The sequence below is a fragment of the Theropithecus gelada genome, chromosome 2 (genome assembly GCF_003255815.1).
Source record: "Theropithecus gelada isolate Dixy chromosome 2, Tgel_1.0, whole genome shotgun sequence".
Classification (NCBI taxonomy): Eukaryota; Metazoa; Chordata; class Mammalia; order Primates; family Cercopithecidae; genus Theropithecus; species Theropithecus gelada.
Window position 1 is genome coordinate 68,428,356 of NC_037669.1, and position 21,567 is coordinate 68,449,922.

General features: G+C 44.5%; 1 protein-coding gene across 5 annotated transcripts in view; it reads left to right on the plus strand.

The window, feature by feature from the left end:
- The window catches only part of EIF4E3 (eukaryotic translation initiation factor 4E family member 3), an 81,607-nt gene that overhangs the window by 23,982 nt on the left and 36,058 nt on the right, over positions 1–21,567 (plus strand). For 2 of the 5 annotated variants that reach the window (XM_025377419.1, XM_025377420.1), the window contains exon 2: positions 8,026–8,173. Coding sequence is in view for 2 of the 5 variants with exons in the window: in XM_025377416.1 (XP_025233201.1) it covers positions 11,299–11,474 (176 nt within the window). In the remaining 3 variants the exon portion in view is untranslated. Of the gene's footprint in view, positions 1–7,530; positions 7,576–8,025; positions 8,174–11,296; positions 11,475–21,567 lie in introns of those variants that run through there. The other 3 variants (XM_025377421.1, XM_025377417.1, XM_025377416.1) reach the window with 3 other exon arrangements.

Genomic DNA, 21,567 nt, shown 5'->3' on the forward strand with positions numbered 1-21,567 from the left:
CTGTTGTTGCTGTTGATATTTTTCTTTAATAGACTTTCTTTTGTAGAGCAGTTTCAAGTTCACAGCAAAATTGAGTGGAGGGTACAAGGAGTTTTCCATGTATCCCATCCTCACGTATGCATAGCCTTCTCCATTATCAACATCCCACACCAGATGGGTGCATTTTTTATAATCAAGGAGCCTACATTGACACATCATTATCAACCAAAGTCCGTAGTTTACATTAGGGCTCACTCTTGGATTTGTACATTCTATGGGTTTTGACGGGTGTCCAATGACATGTATCTGCCATTAGAGTATCATTCAGAATAGTTTTATTTTCATAAAAATCTTTGCTCTGCCTATTCATTCCTTCCTCTTGTACACCTGAACCCCTGACAACCACTGATCCTTTAACTGTCTCCATAGTTTTGCCTTTTTCTAGAATGTTGTATTAGTTGGAATCGTACAGTATGTAGCTTTTCAGATTGGCTTCTTTCACATAGTAATATGCATTAAAGTTTCCCCGATGTCTTTTCGTGGCATAATAGCTCATTGCTTTTTAGCAGTGAATAATATTATTCCATTGTCTGGAGGTACCATGGTTTACTGATCTACTCACTGCTAAAGGACATCTGGTCTCCTTTCAAGTTATGGCATTTATGAATGGAGCTGCCATAACCATCTCTGTGGATTTTTTTTTTGTGGACATAAGTTTTCAACTCAATTGGGTAAATATCAAGGAGTATAATTGCTGGATTGTATGGTAAAAGTATGTTTAGTTTTGTAATAAACTGCCAAACTGTCTTTCAAAGTGGCTGTACCATTTTGCATTCTTATTAGCAATGAATGAGAGTTCCTGTTGCTCCACATCCTCACCAGCATTTGGTGTTGCCAACGTTTTAGGATTCAGACATTCTAATAGGTGTATAGTGGCATCTCATTGTTTTAATTTGCAGTCTCTGGTGACATATGATATTAATCATCTTTTCGTGGTGGTTATTTGCCATCTGTATATCATCAGCAAGATGTTTGCTCAGGTCTTTTGTCCAATTTTAAAATCACGGTGTTCATTTTCTTATTGTTGAATTTAAAAATTTCTTTGTAGATTTTGGAGCTATTGGTATTTTTATTTGAATTATTATTATCTTAAGTGCTTGGACAAGAGTTTCATTGAAACCTCAGCATTTTAACCAGCAAAACATGAAAATGTTTTCTTCTCATTTTTTGGAGGGAGGTGGAGAAATGATCTTCACTTGAAAAAATAAAAATGAAAAGATGTTCTCCTAGGTTACTTTGATCCAGAAAGAACTTCAGGCTGCCTCTTAAGTAGAGCTGTGACTTCATGGGCCCTCCATGCTGTAATACCCTCCCCACAAAATTAGTTTGTGCCATGTGTTTTTCAATGGTTGCCTTATTGAGGAGTGGGAAGTACCTGCTTAGCACAGTATTGCCTTTCTTTGTTAGGAATCTGTGGATTCACAGGGTGCTCTGCTGTTATCAGGGTGGTGACATTACACCTATTAGCAAGTCTCCTCAACTTGCAGAGAACTGCTCTGGCCTGGATCATTCTGTAGAAAAACTAGTTACTAATGCTATTGAAGAAAAATATGTCCCATGATAGATGGAGGTATTATATTATCTGATTTCCATTCTCCCACCCTTCACTGTGCGTCAATAGATTTATATCATGGGATTCATTTTCATTTTATGTCTTTTTATTTACGCACCAATTCTTTTGCAAGTAATTTTAATTCTTCATTTTATGAGAGTGAGGCTCTGTGCCGGTGTACTCCTATATAAAATAAAGGAAATGATTGTTTTTAATGCAGATTTGAAAGAAATATAATGGATTTCAGCTACACCAATTTCTCCCCATTTAGATGAGATGAACACCTAGTTAGATGAGGAACGTCATTCCTCATATAATTTGAATACATCCTGTTTCCATGACAACTTGTACTTACCAGCTTGCCTGGTAAAAGAAGTGCTTGAATTCTTCCTTTGATAAAAGATTTGACCAAACACTGGGGCCCCAGTTTCTTAATTCCAATAATTTCATTCCAGCCTGGGGCCAGTTTTCTTTTTAACATGGGATGATGTTGAGGATTAGAAACCAAAAACGATTTTAGAGGTGAATTCATCTTCAAAATAAAAGGAGAGGACTCATAGGCCGAATACTAATGAGCACGAGAAATGAAGATACTTGTGCAGGTCATAGTCATGTTCTGATATCTTCCAGTTAAATTGAATCAACAGAGATGATGCAACAACTTATGAAGATGCTATTTGATTTGACAAAGAATGATTCAGTTACTCATTTCCATCCGGACGTTATAATCAGTTGGCTTGTTTTTTTCACTGCTAATTTATATCTTGCCATTATGGGTGGCTTGTGCCCTCTTACTGCTGAATTTCAATTCTAATAAGGAGTATGGTTTTATTAACGATTTTCCCTCAGAATGAAAAATAGGAAATTATTTGCATCATTAACTGTGCTTTTGCAAACTATGAAAAACACGATACTATGTTTAATTGACAAACTTATGTTTCATATGTTATAAAATATTTTAGTCCAATAAGGCAAGCAGACATGACCCTTAGGCACTTTAGGAATGATAGGGACTCATCCCAAATTTAGGATAATTCACAGTGTATTTTTGAGTGACCTGGTAGGTTTTGAAAGGACAAAAGTGACTCAGCTATCTCCAAGGTAATTGTCAACTACAGTATATATTTGTGACATCAAATACTTGCATAAAGTCATCTGAGGGGTACCATGTCCATCATAGCCTTCATGAGAGCTCGTCTTTTGTAATGATGATGTAGTATGATCAATGTGTGCATATTTTTAGCCTCTGGGAATAAGATACTATCTTACCACAAACACTAAGAAAATTTTAAAGCAAATACCATAAGGTGCAACATGCCATAATGTAGATAATATGTAACTAATAAGAATGAACAGGAAAAGACTGAAAAATTAACAGGATCTTTCTGTATTGTAAGTATGCAATTCCTGCTGATGGTAAAAGAAAAGAGATTCGGTAACTGAAGGGATCTCATTGGCCTAAACACTGCACGTGTCCTCATGTTTCCTAATGGATCATTTTGCACAGTAGTTACAGTTCTAAAAATGTCATGCAATTATTATTTTTTTTAGAAAACAAATAATGCAGCTTCATTTTAAAAATTGCTTTATTTTCCTTTACTAATTGTTCATCAGTTGATAATGGCTTCTCAAACTTTAGTGTACTTAGCTCTTAAGAAGTAAATGACTTATAAAATATTTCAGGCTATACTTTAATGAATGTTTTTAAATCACAGAAGGATTCATTATTCAGATATTTATTGAGTTTCCAGCACATGAGCAGTACTTTATAACAGTCTCTGAGGACCTCAAAGGTGAGCTCCCGACCCCTCAGGAAGCTTGGGTTAAATATGGTACAGGGAAAGATGGTACAGGTGGTCTTTTTGCAGCCTGACTTATCACGTCCTAATATTTTGCCAAGTCAGCTTATATTTTCTGTATCAGGATTTCTTATGTCATAAATATGATTATTTCAGCTTAAAATAAAGCTTTGGAAAGCACAATACACTTCCTCAGAGAACTGGCTTACAAAATGTTCCCCTAAATGATCTATGAACCATAACTGAAAGCCCCAAACAATATTTTATCCTTAAAGCAGCTTCTTAGATGTAAAGAAATGACTTGCTTGCTGTTGATTTGTCCCACTAGGCTAGCTGTTATCAGCCCACAGTGGGGATTAGAGGCCTCCAGGATGGTTGCTGAAATCCTGTGGAACAGGCAGTGCTCCAGGACCTGCTCCTTGCGTATCTACCACGCGCACATTCAAGCATATGTTTTTGGACTTTCCTCTGATCACTCGCCTCTCTACTGCTCATTGTTTCCTCTCTTAAAAATTGCTGAAGACAAATTTAGGCCTGCCAGTTCACCCCTTCAGTACAGTTTCTGATGTAAGCCATCTTTGTATCTCTGATTGATTGGCTGGCCAGTAATATTCAGAACAACTCTTTGATAAGAAGCCAGTGATTGACAGTGTTTATTACAGGGTTGCACATGATAGCCACAATCATTGGTAATAATCTAAGTGCCCAACAGGAGGAGTTGGTTATACGAATCATTACTCCTCCAATCAGCAGAATTCTGTGTGACTACAACAAAGGTCCTTTAATCAGAGCTCTTAGACTGGCCACAAATCCTATATATTTAAAATCATTGGGACTTTTTTAAAATCACGGAAGAGCTTGGTTACTTCCCAGTGCTCTTTTTGCCAGGATAAGGGATTTCCTCCTGGGAAAGTAGTTTGGGCACCGCCCAGTTGTATCTCTGGGACTCTGTGAATCTCCTGTCCCTATCTGGAGTGTGTTTGGTGACTTACTTCCTGTGAGGGAACTTGGCCTGGCCCTTGAAGGATGGTTAGACAGTTTAGATGGTCAGAGGAGAGAAGAAAGGTCTAAGGCAAAAGTGTGAAGATATGAGTACATACGGTGTGTTTACCAAGTGGGAAGTAAGACCGTCATTGATTCAGTAAAGCTGGATCTCCCATGTGCCAGACACTGTGCTAGGAACCCAGAAGACAGTGGTGGAGGGGGTGCGCCCAGGCCTGTCTTCGGGAGCTCATGTTGTGGCAGAGCTGAAAATGCACCAAGAAATAGGGACAAATCTGTTTGGAATATATGTATTTCCATGTATAGCTATATCTCCAAATACATAGATTTAACATATATATTCCAAGTATATGTGAATAGAGTGTATAATTATATCTCTCTAAATATATTTGGAAATATACTTGCAAATGCATTTGGAAAAGGGGGTCAAGGTGTAGACGATTTCAAAGGCTAGATTCCAGATTTCAGACCTCAGCCTGTGAGAAACAGGCAGCGCTTTACGGCTTTTGAACAAAGAAGTAATAGGACAAAAGTGCTTTTTAGGAAGACCAACATGCTGTCCATAAGAAAGATACACTGGCAGAGGAGAAAGACAAGAAATTAGGAGACAAAGCCACAGACTCTTCCTGTCAACCAATATCTGCTGTATACCCAGTTTGTTTCCTTAATAGATGTTGCTGGTGTGCCAGCCTTGGACAGTCCCTGCACTAGGCACTGGGTGGACAAACGTGGACAAGAGAGGCCTGGCCCTCTCCACTTGGACTGGATATTCTGGTTCGGAAGATCAGCAGTAGATGTGTGCAGCTGACACATGCCCTGAAAAAAATAATGAGGAAGGGGAGAAGACCTGCTTTAGAGTGGAGGCCTAAGGCAGGAGAAGGAGTCAGCCATGCCAAGCAGAGGGACTAGCAGTTCAGGAGAAAGAACAGCATGTGCAGATGCCCTGTGGCCACAGAGAAGCTTTGAGGCAGGGGGAGAGCTCAGCCACGGGTTTGGAAAGGCAGGAAGGATCCAGAAGATGCCGAGTACTGTTGGTCACCAGAAAGTCTGGGTTTTTTTCTGAGAGCAGGCAGAAGCAAACCAGTGTTTGAGGGCTGTTGGTCAGGCTGCTGTCTGGCAGGAGATGAGAGGGTCGGGTGTTAGAAGCAGGGAGACCTGTTAGGAGGTTGTTGCAGTCCTCCAGACCATGCTTGGCTGACTCAGGAGTAAGGACTGGGAGTGGCTGGCACCAGTGGGAATAAAGAAGGAAGAGCAGGCTGGGCACGGTGGCTCACGTCTGTAATTCCAGCACTTCGGGAGGCTGATGCGGGAGGATCACTTGAGGCCAGGAGTTCAAGACCAGCCTGAGCAACATGGCGAAACTCTGTCTCTACAAAAATTTTAAAATTAGCAGGGCATGGTGGCATGTGCCTGTAGCTACTGGGGAAGCTGAGATGGGGGGATCGCTTGAGCCTGGGAGGTCGAGGCTGCAGTGAGCCAAGATTGTGCTACTCCACTCCAGCCTGGGCAACAAAGCAAGACTCTGTCTCAAAAAAATAGCAATAATGATAATAGAGAACAAGAAAAGAAGAAGGAAGACCAACACGCAGAGTGCAGGCAGATCAGGACGAGAGAACTCAATGTCTGATAGGTGGATGGATGTGGAGAGTGGGACAACCAAACCTCAAGGCCACATTTTCCAGGCTTAGCAACCACATGGACCTCAGTGTCCTCACTGCAAATGCTTAGCACATGCCATATCCTTTACTCCTTTCTCTTCCATTAGCAGCTCTGAACAAGAGAGGCCTGGCCTGGCCCCTAAAAGACCTTCAGAGGTCTTTTGGAATCTAGAGATTAATAACACTAGTTGAGCTTTTTCTATGTGCAACTTGCAAGGTGCTTTATAGACAATGTTTTCTTATACATGGCTTCGAGCAGTCCCTTGAGGGCGCTCTTGTAATCTCTGTACCCCAGATGAGGAATCTGGAGCTCAGCAAGGTTAATAACTTCCCAGAGTCACAGGGTTTACCCATGGCAGGATCTTGGTTAGAGCAGGGATCAGTCTCACTCAGAAGCAATCATCTTGAACCACACTGCAGCCTCCCCTGACCCGTGAGTATCCCAGAATAGTTTCAAGTCTCCCCTACCTCTCGAAGCCATTGCTCTAGGATTGACCAGCTGCAACACACCTTTGTTGGAAGCTTCAGTCAGGGCCTGTGCCCCAGGCCAGACCCTTCCTGTGCCCTGTACCTACGGGAACTGAAGACTGCCATCTAGTGGCCATTGGCTTCTTTTTTCTTTTGCTGTTAAAAGAAAGGAAAACGGAGTTCCCACATAAAAGACAGGCCTGCATATTTATAGTATCACACCCTGTAAACAGGAAACTTCTCAGTCTTAGAGAAGGAGCCCAGCAACATAAACAGCATATTGCCAATGAGTTCCCCCATCCATTCAACAAACACTTAAATACACACACACACATTCTATTGGAATGTAGGCTCCCTGAGACAGGAATTTCTTTTGTCTGTATTGCTAATGAACCTGGAGAGCTTAGAGCAGTGGCATTTGCATAGCAGACATGCAACAAATATTTATTGAGTGTGGAATGAATGAATGCCTGATATTTGGTATATCTTTACTATATACCAGACACTTGACATGTACATTTTCCCATTTAGTCCTAATGATAACTCAAGAGATAGAGACCATTAGCATGTCCAGTCCTCAGATGTGGAGACTGAGGCACAGAGAGAATAGGAAGCTTGCCAGCTTTAGGGAGAACTAGCTTTGACCCAGGTTTTCTGACATTAGAGACCGTGTGTTCCCTCCTTTCGAGGGAACCACTGGCCAGTTCCCTCCCATGTTCTGCCTTTATTGAGTGGAAGGCTCCCTTCCCAAAGTGTTGAGACAGAGGCCATCAATGGAGGGAATGGCACTAGCTAACTCTGGCTGTGTGACTTCCAGTGTCCCTGAACCCCAGATTCCTCATTGAGTAAAGGAGGAGACTGAGTTAGGACCCCTGCCTTCCCTTCCAGCGTCATCATTCTGCTGTTCCTGTGACTCCCAGGGAGCGGATGTGAGTAGAAGAGAGAGGACCACTTGTTGCTAGGCAACCAGCACCCACCTCACCCATGTTGCCATGGTGATGATGAAAGTTGGGCTGATGGGATTACCAGCTCCTGCTAATTGCATATGAGCGCTCAGGTTTCTGTCTCTTTCTTGCCTGCTTCCTTGCTCTGACTTTCTCATTCTTCTAGGAACTGTAGAGAGATTTCCCCCTCTCCTCCATCTGCAGCCTCCCTGAGGCAGCCTTAGTGCAATGGAAAGCAACTGGGAATGGAGCCTGTCTGTGTGTCTGAATAGCTGTGTGACCTTGGGCAGGTTACCCAGCTTCTCTGGGCCTTTCTTTTCTCATTTGGAAAATGAAGGTGTTGGAACAGTGATCCCTGTCTAAGGTTCTTCCCCGCTCTCAAATCCTTTGATGCCTAGGGAGCATGTCAGGGGAGCAGACCACACTGTTACTAGGCAACCAGCAGGCACCCTGCCCAAGTTGCCTTGGTGACTGGATGCTGGAGGGGAGGGGAGTAGCTGCTGCAGCTAATTGCTTAATTATTTATGAGTGCCTCAAGTCCTTCTTGTTGTTTTCATTGCTAGGGGCTGTGGGGTCACCTTCTCTTCCTCTCTTCTGCCACCCCAAGTCGTCTGTGTTGCGTGTCATGCAGTGGGAGAGCACGTTGGTCCGGACCTCAAGCTACCCACGTTCTAGTCCCGCCTCTGTCATTTCCTAGAGCTGTGGCCTCGGGTAAGTCACCTCACCTCTCTGGGCCTCAGTTTCCTCATTTGTAAAGTGATGTGTTTGCTTAGATGATTGCTGAATCCCCTTTCTACCTTGAAATTCTAGTTCCTGCCGTCCAGTTCCCAGATGAGGGAAATTTCCCTAATTTATTATCTTCTAAGAATGATTCTGAAGAGCAATAAAAATAATTAAGTCTCTTACATATTTCAAATAGGAAAGGAATGAAAATTGTGCCCATTGTTCCCTCCTTAGCCATTTTGCATTATCTCTTTTATTAATCTTAAGGTCATTTAAATTTTATCTATTCATATATACCACCTACTTCCAAAAGAAATTTGAGGGATTCAGTGTAAGGTGCATATATGCTATTAGGTCTTTAAAATAGAAGTAGGAATAAATATAAAAATAGTGATGCTTCTTCATTGGCTAATATTGGTGCTGTGATTGAGCACCAAATGTAATTATGAGCGGCCTGGAAGCCAAAGCAAAAAGAGAGAAAGGTATATAATTGCTATTCAGTAAAGAAAAACTGCCAGACTGTTCCTAGTTCTAAATTCTGGAGGGATTTTTTTCATGTGGTACACATTCCTTTTACAGAAACTGCAGATAAAAATTCTTGACTAGCCCTTTTTTTGCTGAGGATATTGTTAAAGGACATAAGGAAGGAGCTAAACTTGACAGTTTGACTAGTTTTAATCATTAGAAAGCAAAACTTCCTCTCTACCCATGCCTTGGAATTTTATATAGATATGTGTCACTTCGTAAATATAAATTTTCAGAATCAACCATTATTTATAAATCAGCTATATATAAATTCATGTAACCACTTTGCAAAGCAATTTGGCAATGTGTATCAAATTTTTAAATGCAGCCAACAATTCTTCTCCAAACTTATTCTGAGATTAGCTTGTGCAGATGAAGAAAGACATAAATATAAAAATACTTATGGTAGGATTATTTATATAAGAAAATGTCTAGAAACCACATAAATGTTGGAGGCTAGTGAATTAAATTATATTACTTCTTTACAATGAATTACTTTGCAGCCCTTAAGATAAAGTAGATCTATATGTTTTGATATGGAAAAATCTTCAAGGATATAATGTTAAGTAAAATAAGGTGCAGTATTGGTATTGAATGCTTCTATTTCAGTTATAAAAAAAATACAGATTTATAACTTAATTAATCTAGATATATGCTTGCATGTGCATACTTGCATTTTTCTGGAAGGAAACTGTTGCCAGTGGTTTCCTCTGGGAATGAAGATTGATAGTCTCGGGAGGGAGGGAGACCTACCAGTCACAGCTTGTTTTTACTATGTGGACTTGTTAGTGTTCCATGTAGAGAGGCAGGAGAGTCTGGCAGTTGAAAGTCTAGACTCTGGAGTGGGAATACCTATGTTCAAATCCCAGCTCTCCCACTTACTAGCTCTGTGACCTTGGGGTTATCTTAATCTTATCTCTGTTCCTCATCTGTAAAATGGGTTAATAGTATCTTCCTCATTGGCTTATTGTAAGGATTAAATGAGTTATTAAGGGTAAAGTGCTCAGAGCAGTTTAAACAATGCCATATACCACCCTTCTTGGAAAAATGAAAGGAGATATTAAGCAACAAGATAAATGCATCTAACCAAAAGCACTCTCCTCCGTTTTAGTGTTGGACAGATTTTATAAAATCTGTCATTGCTTCCAACATTGTATGTTGTATAGAAGCTAAATTTAAAGCAGGGGTCACAAAGTAGCAGTCTTGTTTTTTTTATTGTCACTTTATGTGACCTTGATTACCTTTTAGGGAGGGCATCTACTCTGGGATTCATGACAGTCTATGATGATGCTCTGAAGTCCCTGAACTCGTCTTGTTTTGTAGCTCTTCCATCCCAGCGAATGCTCAAGGCATGAGCAGAACACATGCTAGGCCAGGTAGAAAGTCAGTGAGGAGATGGAACCCCATGCCCTTCACTGCTCAAGGCCAGAGAGGAACTATCTAGAAATTCAAGTGTAAAGAGGATGTCCATGTTGGTTGCGACATGTGTGTTCACATGCCTCATGCCTTTGCTTTTCTTTTGAAAAAGAAAGTGACAGAGACCTGGGGAGAAGCAGTGTTAGGAGGGTCCCTCCTACTTTGGGCTCAGGAATCTCACCGCCTAAGGGACTTCCTGAGTGCTCAGAGGTACAGGAAGCAGAGCGCTGTGTTCAGAGCTGCCCACTTTCCTCCTTCCTACTCGCAGGTGCTTTAGGGCAGATCTGGATACTTCGGCTGATTTTGGGAAATGTTCTCTGAAGTTAGCCACACGTTAAGCCGGCTTGAGGCCCTCACTGTGGTCACATGGTAGCTCCAGAGGTTGGGATGGGGGCTCTGGCCCCTTCAAATCAGCGGAGTTCGGAAGTATGCTCTCACTAAAAGGAATGCAAAGCCCACCTGCTCCAGCCTCATGCCCCAGTCAGTGGTTCTCCTGTTCATTCTTCTCTCTCGCCCTTTGTTCTGTACTCGCGGGCACTGGAGGCTCTTTATCCATTTGGCCATCGGTTCCCCTCTCCATTTATCTGTCACACCCAACTGTGCTTCCATCTGCCCTCCATCCCTCCTTCCCTCCTCCCGCCATCTGCCAGCTTTCCCTCCATCCTTTTGACTGCTGGTATGTCTGTCCATCCCTCCTTCCCTTGCACCACGTGGGTCTGGGGCTCCATCCCCTGGCCCATCCATCCCTCCATCTGTCCCTAGCCTGCCGCTCCATCCCGCTGCCCTTTTGCATGGCTCCAGAGCCCGCCTGCAGACCGTTCCCAGGTCCCTCTCACCCCCGTGGGCCCTCTAGTCCGTCCCCGGCCGCCACTCCAGGCCGGGCCGTCGGTCCCCCACGCGAGTCCCGCGCCTGTACGGGATCGGCTCTCCATCCCTTCGTGGGCCTGTCTTTGTTCGGCGGCCCCGGCCCGGTGGTGCCTCCCACGGCCCCTACGCGCGGCTCCCAGGCCCTGAAGGCTGCGAGCGGCTGGCAGCAGGCAGCGGGCCCGGGGCGGGGCGGGGCGGGGCGCGCGGGGCGGGGCGGGGCGGGGTGGGGCGGGGGCCGGGGGTGACTCAGCCGCGCTCGCCCCGCGGTCCGCGCGTCCGCCGGCCTGGCAGGCGGGGCGGAGAAAATGGCGCTGCCCCCGGCCGCCGCGCCCCCCGCCGGGGCCCGGGAGCCGCCGGGGTCCCGCGCAGCCGCCGCCGCCGCCGCCCCCGAGCCGCCGCTCGGCTTGCAGCAGCTGTCGGCGCTGCACCCCGAGCCGGGCGCGGTCCCGCTGCACTCGCCCTGGACCTTCTGGCTCGACAGGTGAGGGGGCGCGGGGCTTGCTGCGCACGGCCCCGACCCGGGTCCTGCTGCCACCGCCGCTTTGTCTCGGCGCGGCCCTTCGCCCCGGCCCCGCTCCGCTGCGGCGCAGACTCCGGCCCCGCCGCGCGTCAGCCTGCGCGTCCCGGGACTCGCCCCGCCGGGTCGGAAGCCAGCTTCGGGCCGCGCCGGGCGGCTGTTGGGCGGCCTCGCCTCCGGGCCGGGGGAGGACCGCGCAGCCCGAAAAGTTTCGGCAACACTTTCTACCTCTTGTTCCCTTCCGAGCGGAACGCGGCGTGCTGGCCGGGCCGTGGGAGAGGGTGGGCGAGCTGGGTGGGGGTGGCCGCGTCCCCACTGCAGGGAGAGGGCTGTCCTGCTTACCCCGCGGGGCGCCTGGGAGCTTAGGACACGACCTCAGCTGTGACAGCGCTCGGAAAAGTTGCCCATCCCTTGGGAGGTGTGCGGTGGTGCAATGATTACTGCACGTCGGGCGCCCCCACCCCGTGTCCGGCCGCTGCTGCCGTGGACTCCTCTTCCAGTTATTCCTCATCCACTGGGCAGGTATTTCCTGAACACGTACGGTGGAGCCACACACCTGCTATGCGGTGGAGATTCAGTAATGAACAGCAGCTCACCTTGTCAGGAAGGGGGTGAATTATGGCTTTCTCAGGGTACAACCCAGGTGCCATCTTTTCAGAAAGGCCCCCTGACTACCGTATCTAAGATAGAAACCTTGCTCCATCGTTTTGTATTCTCTTGTCCTTCCTTCTTTTTCTTCCTAATGCTTAATGCAGCCGGATTCTATTATATATGAATTTGTTTACTTTCCGTCTGTCTCCCCAGCTCCTCAACACTTCCCTCAGTTAAGGATAAAAGAGCAGTGGCTTTTTGTGTTTGGACATTTTGGACCTAGAACTGTGCCTGGTCTCTAGTAAGAATACCAGAAATTGTTGATGAATGAATACACGAATGAATGCAAAGCCCCTTCTTAGTGTCTGCCCTGCAGTGGGTGCCCAATGATGACACCTCAAGGTTGTCCCAAGAGCATTTGGAAATTTTGATGAAACCGTGTCTGCTCTGGCTAAGTGTTAGGAAGAAATGTGTGACTGTTCTGAGAAGTTTGCTTGGTACACACAAACCTGATTTGAAAAGGGTTTGCGTAAAATGATTGCAAGATTTTTTTTAAAAAGTGGTATCTTTTTTTGGTGAAGACAATCTCGTTTCTTTTTTCCTTTTGGGTTCTTATAGCACTCATCTATAAGAATTGTCACTTGCTGCCATTTTCTTTGCCGGAGACCCAAAAAAGTTGGGGGTGGGGGAGATGGAGTGAGTCTTTCAAAACATTTTCACTTTCATTATGGGATGTGAAGAGAGCGTTATACTGTCATAACAAGAGTGCTTTTGGCAGACCTTAGCAGAATGAAATCGTGTGTCTGTTTTCATAGGTGTGCTGCAACTGTGCTATTGTTACCTGGTATCTGTTTTCAAGGTGTTAAACCTGGACCTGTGGTCTAAATTGTGAATACTGCAGACTGGTGGAAACAGTATCAAGACAGTTTCTTTTTAACAGGTCTAAAATTAGTTTACATTTAGGAACAACACTTTTAAGGACTCGTCTAAAATGTCAATACTACAGATAACGCAATCTTTTAAGACTAGTAGCTTAAGATTATAGTAACTTTAATGAAGACACAAACTATATCTTACTATTGATTTACACATTTTTGTTCTCTGAAGGTCGATCATCAAATGAAACACATTATTGCCACAGTGTCCAGATCTTTAATAGAAATGGCTGTTAATTTAGAAATTATAATGAGTTCCAATATTGTACCTATGAATTCATTTTGCCCGATCAATCATCTCATAATTTTTATTGAACTTTTTCTACTTCTCTGGGAATCCATTACCTTTATGTAAGGTGCCCCTCTCTCCCTTGAGGTTATGAACACATTGTGTTCTAGAAGTTCATTAGTAACTTTTCCCCCCAGGTAAGCAACATTCTAGAGACTGGTGAGGTTGTCAGGAGAGCCCTCCAACGCAGCCTTCCCTGCAGCATAGCCAGTGTCCACCTGGCAAGATGACATCCGTTTTTGAGTTCCATAGCATGCAAAGGCCTCCTGCTACTTAAAACTCTCCTTTGGCGTCCTACCTCCTGGCCTGTCCTACCTTCCAGCCTACTGTGTGCTGATGAGCAAGTCACCTAGCTGCGCCAAGCCTCACTTTCGTTGTAAAATGGGATAGTCATAGGCTATATCTCACGGGGTGGTTCTGAGGATTAAATGAGAGACATGATGTGCAACACCTAACAGGTGCCAGCTGGTATAAGGAGCTTCCTAAGTGTAAACTACTAATACTGTCATTACCATGCTCCCCAGCTACCAACCCCTCCCCATTCCCACACCCCAACAAACAGTCTCTGGAGCAGCTTGTCTGAATTCCATGTTGGGAAGCCAGAAACCTAAATTCATTCCCCCCACTGGATGAGTTGGAGAACTACTCAGTAAAGTTATTAGTATTTTTAATGGCCAACTCCAATAAGTCCTTATTTGGTTAAAAAATTAGACTGTATGGCTAAGGATTTCAGCATTTGAGGGAGGTAATTTTAGATTGGGGGTACAGGCTGAAGAGTTTTTCTCCCCTTTTCTGGATATTTAAAACTATCCTGTCTTGATTCTTGGAAGCCACTCTGGGTTATATGTCTCTAACTGCTTCCTTTTGATCTTATGGTGACCCCCTTCCCTCTGAGTTTTTTTCCCACAAGACTCAGGCCTCAGGCCTCTTCTTTGCTCCATTTACACCAGGGGTCTCATCCAGTCACAGTGCTTTCACGTCCACCTGAATTTTGGTGGCTCCCAAAACCTTACACTCTTAGATCCAGTGCTCCTTCCCCTTTGTCTCCATGGATGTCCAGTGTAATACACAGCCAGACTCAACGTGTACTGAACTACCTCCTCAACTGCCTTCCCAAACTTGCTTCCTTCTATCTGTGTCTCAGATAAGAGCAGTTAAGAGCAAGTCTATCCTTCCAGTTGCCCGGCCCAAAAATCTTGGAGTCATCTGTAACCACCTCCCACTCCCGTCCCCAGAGCAAAAGCCAGAGGGCTTACAGTAACCCATAAAGCTTTGCAGCTCTTCCTGCCCACCCAGGACCCTTTTCTCCTTTGTCACTCTCCCTTCTGCCATGCCCTTTCTGCTAATCGGTGCCCTTCCTCTTTCGCCATCATCCCAAGCAGGGACCTTAGCCACTGACGCCCCCTACTGCATGAAGTGCTCTCGCCTCCATCAGTGCTTGCCCTGCTCTTTGCTGTCCTTCGGGCCTCTGCTCACATGTCACATTCTCAGACCTTCCATATTAGTCCGTTCTCACACTGCTACGAAGAATTATCCAAGACTTGGTAACTTATAAAGGAAAGAGGTTTAGTTGACTCACAGTTCCACATTGCTGTGGAGGCCTCAGGAAACTTACAATCATAGTAGAAGCCAAAGGAGAAGCAGGCACCTTCTTCACAGGGCAGCAGGACCAAGTGAGTGCAAGCAGGGGATATGCCAGAAGCTTATAAAGTCATCAGATCTCATGAGACTCACTCACTATTATGAAAACAGTGTGGGGGAAGCCACCCTTATGATCCAGTTACCTCCACCTGGTCCTGCCCTTGACATATATGGGGATTATGGAGATCACAATTCAAGATGAGATTTTGGGTGGAGACACAGCCAAACCATCTTATGTTCCCTGACCACTGTTATGAAATGGCACAAGCGACCTGACACACACACCCCGAGCCCTTGACCCTGTTTTATTTTCTCCATAGCATTACCACCATTGGCTTATCTTCTCCCACTAGAATGTAAACTTCATGAGGGTAGAGTTTTCGTCCTAGATGCCTTATCCTTAGCTCCTGGGTTGGAGCCTAGCACAAGTCAGCCTGCACTGAATACCATGAACAGGGTGCTGTTGAATTCTACCCGCAGTGACTTCCTCTGGTGGCTCCATTACTCTGCTAATCATTTGCAAGTCTCCATCTCCAGCCTTCAGCTCTCTTCTGAGTTCTGGACACATATCTGAAAGCTCAGGAAGTCCACAGGCACTTTAAATGCAGTACTGATTCTTCAGTGACTGAGCCGATTTCTCTCCATTCTCTTTCTTTTCTGCTGACCACGTGTTGGTTAACCATCCCACCATTCAGTTTTTCAGAATTGGAATTTCCATTTGATCCTTGAATCTTCTTTCTCTCAAGCACCCTACTCCACCCAGTTGTGTATTGCATACTGTTAATTCCCCTGGGAAAACTTGCTCCAAGTCTGAGCCATTTTCCCCTCTCCGTGCCCTCTCTCTGCAGGTTCTGGTTGTGTCTAGTTCCAGTTACCTCCTAGCCGGCTCTTAGCTTCCTGCCTGCTCCCAAGCTCTGCCCCTCTCCAGGCATCCCCCACTTGGGCTGGCATGGTTAACCTTCTAAACATACACCTTGTCTTATTCCAAAACTCCTTCGCCACGTGCCTCTGCCATAGCAGTGGATTTTTACTTTATGTCTCTTACCACCTAAGAGGGCCTCTGTTGTGAGGTTATGTGATCCAGACAATAGGGATTCTGGATCTCCACCACCACTTCTACCAGAGCAGCTGTGAGAGGTGGTGAAGTGGTGGTTGGTTTGTTTTTAGAAGTGGGCCCCTTTAGGCTAGATGTGGTAGTTCATCCGTGCAATTGCAGCACTGTAGGAGGCTGAGGAGGGAGGATCTCCTGAGGCCAGGAGTTTGAGACCAGCCTGGGCAACACAGAGTTTGAGACCAGCCTAGGCAACAATAGAGACAAGCAATACCTTGTCTCTATTTAAAAAAAATTTAGCCAGGCTTGGTGGCAAGAACCTGTAGTCCCAGCTACTTGGGAGGCTGAGGCTGGAGGATCCTTTGAGCCTAGGCATTTGCTTGAGCCTGAATTCGAGGATTTGGTGAACTATGGTCACATCACTACACTCCAGCCTAGTTGACAGAGTGAGACCTGGCCTTTACAAATACATACATATATACATACATATATATATAAAAAGACCCCTTTAGTTTCAGTAAAAGATTCCCTGCCTTTTTTTTTTAAGGAAAACTGTGGACTTACAGATTATGGTATACATTCATATATTGCTTTTTAAAAGTGGAACCCACCTCTTAAAATATATTAATATATGTATAAATATATATAAATATGTATATATATAGAAATGTGTGTGTGTGTGTGTGTATATATATATATATATTTTTTTTTTTTGAGATAGGCTTTCTCTGTTCCCAAGGCTGGAGTGCAGTGGTGCAAGTATGGCTCACTGTAGCTTCTATCTCCCGGGCTCAAGCAATCGCTCCACCTCAGCCTCCCAAGTAGCTGGGACAACAGGCATGTGCCACTACACCCAGCTAATTTTTGTATTTTTTGTAGAGACAGGATCTCACTATGTTGCCCAGGCTGGTCTCAAACTCTTGGGCTCACATAATTATCCCACCTCAGCCTCCCAAAGTGCTGGGATTAGAGGCGCCCTGCCCAAACCCACCTCTTCTTTAACCGTATCACCTACCACTCTTCAGCTCTGCAGTACCACTCAGTCTGTTCACTCTTCCTGGTCACATCAGACTACTGGCCCTTTCCTTGGATGGATCTAACTGCCTCATGTCTGTGACTCTGGGGAGTGCACATTACGGTGCCTGGTACACAGTAGGTGCTGAGTGAGTATTTGCAGACTTTTTTTTTTTTTCTCATTAGAAAGGTGAACCATCATATACAACTGGCACCAACTCCACCCAATCATGGTTTAGCTCCACCAAGTCTGTGTTTCTCAAAGTATATTCCCTTATCCACCCATCAGAATCACCTGGCTGTGCTTGTTACAGTACAGGCTTCCCACCCTCCCCCAGACCTACTTATTCAGACCTCAGTGGTGGAAGGTAGATTTGTAACAAATGCTATATAGATATCCAAACTTGAGAGTTACCGCTCTATGTATTGATCATATCAATTGAGTGTATTATTTACCAGTCACCATTCCAGGTTATAAGATTGCAAACATGACTACACCTTGGGCCTTGTCATCGCAGGAGGGATATCTCACATGCTGAATGTTTCAGTAGTATCAGTGAAGAATTCTGAGAGGTGTTGAGTTCTAGAGGGACCAAAGGGTGCAGTACTTCAAAATACATTTCAATGGTGTGGTCCATAATAACAAATGATATGGGAAGGTAGGGCCTAGCTTGACAAAAGGGACCCCAAAGTCATCCTTATTCACTGAGTTGCCTCCTGGGACTAGGTTGGGGAGGAGACTGGATGGAAGGGCCATGACTGACAGGTGGAGAGTGGCTGGCATCTGAACTCTTCTTGTCTTTTTCCCACTCTTGCCCTCCTGAACCTGTAGGCTCTAAATGGCCCAAGATTTTATTTTTTGTGAGGGGTAAAGGTCCTCTGAGAAATCTGGCAGGGCAAGGCGCTGACGTAAGAGTACTTCCAGCCTTTTCACCTCAGGTCAGTGGTTGCTTCTTGCAGAAAGGTGTGAGGACCTTTCACATCGACACTCAGAAAAATTTCTGGTCCTTACCTGGCACTAGCTGCTCAAAAACATTTCTGCTTTTAATATTACAGAGACCATTAACTTACTTCCAAACCCAGGGCACGTGGCAACCATTTAGTGATCTGTCATGGGAATGGTTCACAGCTTGGTCTTTCTGAATTTTGTTGTAAACTCTAACACTGTTGTACTTCTCCAACCATCCTCTGTGTACTAAAGGATTAGTATATCTCAAGAAAAGAGCCCCAGTTGCTACTGTCAGAGAGCTGTAAGATAGACTAGGAATGACCATAGGAAAGCAGGGAGAAATCAAAATCAAATAAACGTACAGAAATAAAACCTTTAAATGATGTAGATATTTTCAGTAAATGCATTATTAACTATCAGTAATAGGGCTTGGGCCATTTTTGTATGCGACTCTTGATCAGACAGGAAGCTGGTGTAGCCACAACCCACAGATCTATCTACAAGTGATTAAAATGAAATCATCTTTAATGGAGTGAATGGCATACGAGGGGCATACTTAATCATGTAACTGGGCTGTGCAAATTTTCCCTCTGACAGCTGAGCCCGATATTGTAAATCCAACAGGAAGACTAGCATTTAGAAGTTATAGCTCTGCCTTTAAAGTCTTCCCCTTTAAGGTGGGTTCTCTTGGCTGAAACGAAATTATCTCTCACGTAAGATGAAATATGGTCATCATTGGTTTTTTCAGCAAACATTTGTTGTGTGCCTGTGTATTGGGCATATGTATCCAGTAATTGGATATACTGTACCACATACTGTTTCAGACATTTTTTCCCACTTTAACTTGTTAATATGAACTACAATTTACTCATTTGTGTTAAGCACTGGACTGGACACTGTACATAATTATCCACAAAATGTTCACATTATTGAAGTAGGATATATCAGCAACATTTTACAGGTGAGAAAAATGAGGCCCAGAGAAGTAACTTGCCTGAGGTCACACAGCAATATAGAACAGAAACAGGATTTGAATTAGGGCTGTATGACTCCAAGCCCTGGTGTCCCTAACCCCACTGCACACTGCTTTCTTGTGAACGTGAACACAGATGGGACACAATTCTCTCATATCCTAAGATATGGGAGCTGGGCAGGACTTAAGAGGTTATCTGGCTCTACCTCTTAATTTTACAAATAAGGAAACCAAGAGCCAGTTTCATGGGAGATGATTAAGCCAAGGACTCCCTGCTTCAGAATTTGCTGAGAAAAGAAGAGAGCCCTTGCCTGAAAACCCATATTTAAGTGCTTTTACAGAACTGTCCTTCACATTTAAGGATAACTTCTTGATGTCTTTGGGTGATGACAAATGCATTTGTGACAATAGTGATTTTACGTTTGTCTTGTGATGCTGTAGTTCATTAGATTTTACTTTCCAAGTTAGCATTTCTTATGGTAACTTGATTTAGATGACATAGGCCAGCATGTCTCAAACTCTAATGTACATACAGATCACCTAGGATTTAGCAGGTCTCATGGGGACCTGAAGACTGCCACTCTAATAAGCTCCCAGGTGATGCTACCCATTGCCTGGTTGCACTTTGAGTGGCAAAGATGCAGGCAGGGTTCGAAGAAACCTTTTTAGCTTCTTTGCTTTTTAAGAAGCATCTGGCCGGGCGCGGTGGCTCAAGCCTGTAATCCCAGCACTTTGGGAGGCCGAGACGGGCGGATCACGAGGTCAGAAGATCGAGACCATCCTGGCTAATACGGTGAAACCCCGTCTCTACTAAAAAATGCAAAAAACTAGCCGGGCGAGGTGGCGGGCGCCTGTAGTCCCAGCTACTCGGGAGGCTGAGGCAGGAGAATGGCGTAAGCCCGGGAGGCGGAGCTTGCAGTGAGCTGAGATCCGGCCATTGCACTCCAGCCTGGGTGACAGAGCGAGACTCCGTCTCAAAAAAAAAAAAAAAAAAAAAAAAAAAAGAAGCATCTCTGGGTATACATATGGATTGCAAGTGGTGCTATGGCCTGATAAGAGATAGCCAGGTGATGATTAAGATAATTTCCTTAGGTATTTACAGAGGCATCTGTCCCCATGAACTTTCTTAATGAGCTTAGGCTGCAGCAATTATATCTTTAAAAGTGGAGTTTAATGGGGAAGGCATATTTGGGAAGTCTGAATGGAGGATTGTAAGCTGCAGACAGCGGGGGCCATGCTTGGTGCAGTGTGTTTATGAGGGTGCCAGGCTGAATATTGGTGATGTAAGAGCTTTTTAGTTTAGGCTAATGACTAAGGGCATGGTTGTCAGGTAACCTTTGGTGCAAGTCCCAGATCTGCCACTAACCAATGGTGTATATTTGGGCAAGTTACCTTACCACCTTCAGACTTAGTTTGCTTAGCTTTAAAGTGGCGTTGCAACTATTATTTACCTAAGGTGTTTTAATGAGGATAAAAGGAGATCATGTATGCATGTACAGCATGATATGTGGTCTTTCAGTTATTGGCGGCCCAGCATTTCTGGAATAAGAAAAAGGATAAAATGCTTTCAGGCACTTCACGTCTTCCTGAATTGTGTTATTTATGTTACATTTGGGGATATTTTTATTGCCAGGGATTCTAGTGGCATCTAGCCCTCTCCTGCACCTCTGCCTCTGTGCTTTGCCAGCAGTGTGGCTAGATGTATGGTGGGCAGGCGAGAATGACAGGCAGGAACAGTTGGTGGGCCTAAGGAGGGATATGACATAAGATGTGCTATGGGACACCTATGCTGACAATGACTGCTCAGTTATTATTGGGAGTCAGCCTAGTTTAAGGGGAAGGTCATGGGCCTCAGAGCCAGATAGACCAGGAGAAGAACCTAGTCCTGCTACTTAAAAACAAGTTTACTGAGCCTCAGTTTCCTAATCTGTGAAGTGGGGATAATGAAACCAACCTGACAGGATTGCTGTAAGAATTAGAGATAATATCTGCAAAACCCATTCATATAATACATGCTTAATAAAAGGGAGCCATTATTACATTAATATTATTAAATAAACAGGAAACCCCTGGTGGAACTATTCAAATTCTTTAACCTGATCCATCAAGGGGCATTTATTGTTCCATTGCTGTGTTCTCAGCTCTAGCTATATACCATGGGAGGGCGGCGTATGATTCAGAAAATTCCGAGCCAGGGTCCTGATTCCTGGGTTCTGTGATTTTCCACAGCTCTGCCTATATCTTCTACTAGGAATGGTCATTATCAGCATGTATATTCCTCTCTCAGCTTTCTTTCCCACCTCCTCCCTCCCAGGAGAATAAAAACATTTGAACATTGTTTCTTTGCCTTTGGGAGCCTGGGGAATTCCGAGAGGAGGGGTGTTGGTTCTAAAACATAAACTCTATGGGAAAAGGCCTTTTTCTAGAATATTCACCATTGTATCCCCAGCGGCGATAAAAGGTGTGCAAAACATTTTTGTTGATTAAATAAATGTTAAAGCTCCTGAGACTATTTGTTACACATTGCCAGGAGAGTTTCTTTACGTGGGCACCATGGACTTTCTGGCCAGGGCGATTCTCTCTTGTGAGGGCTGTCCCGTGCACTGTAGGATGT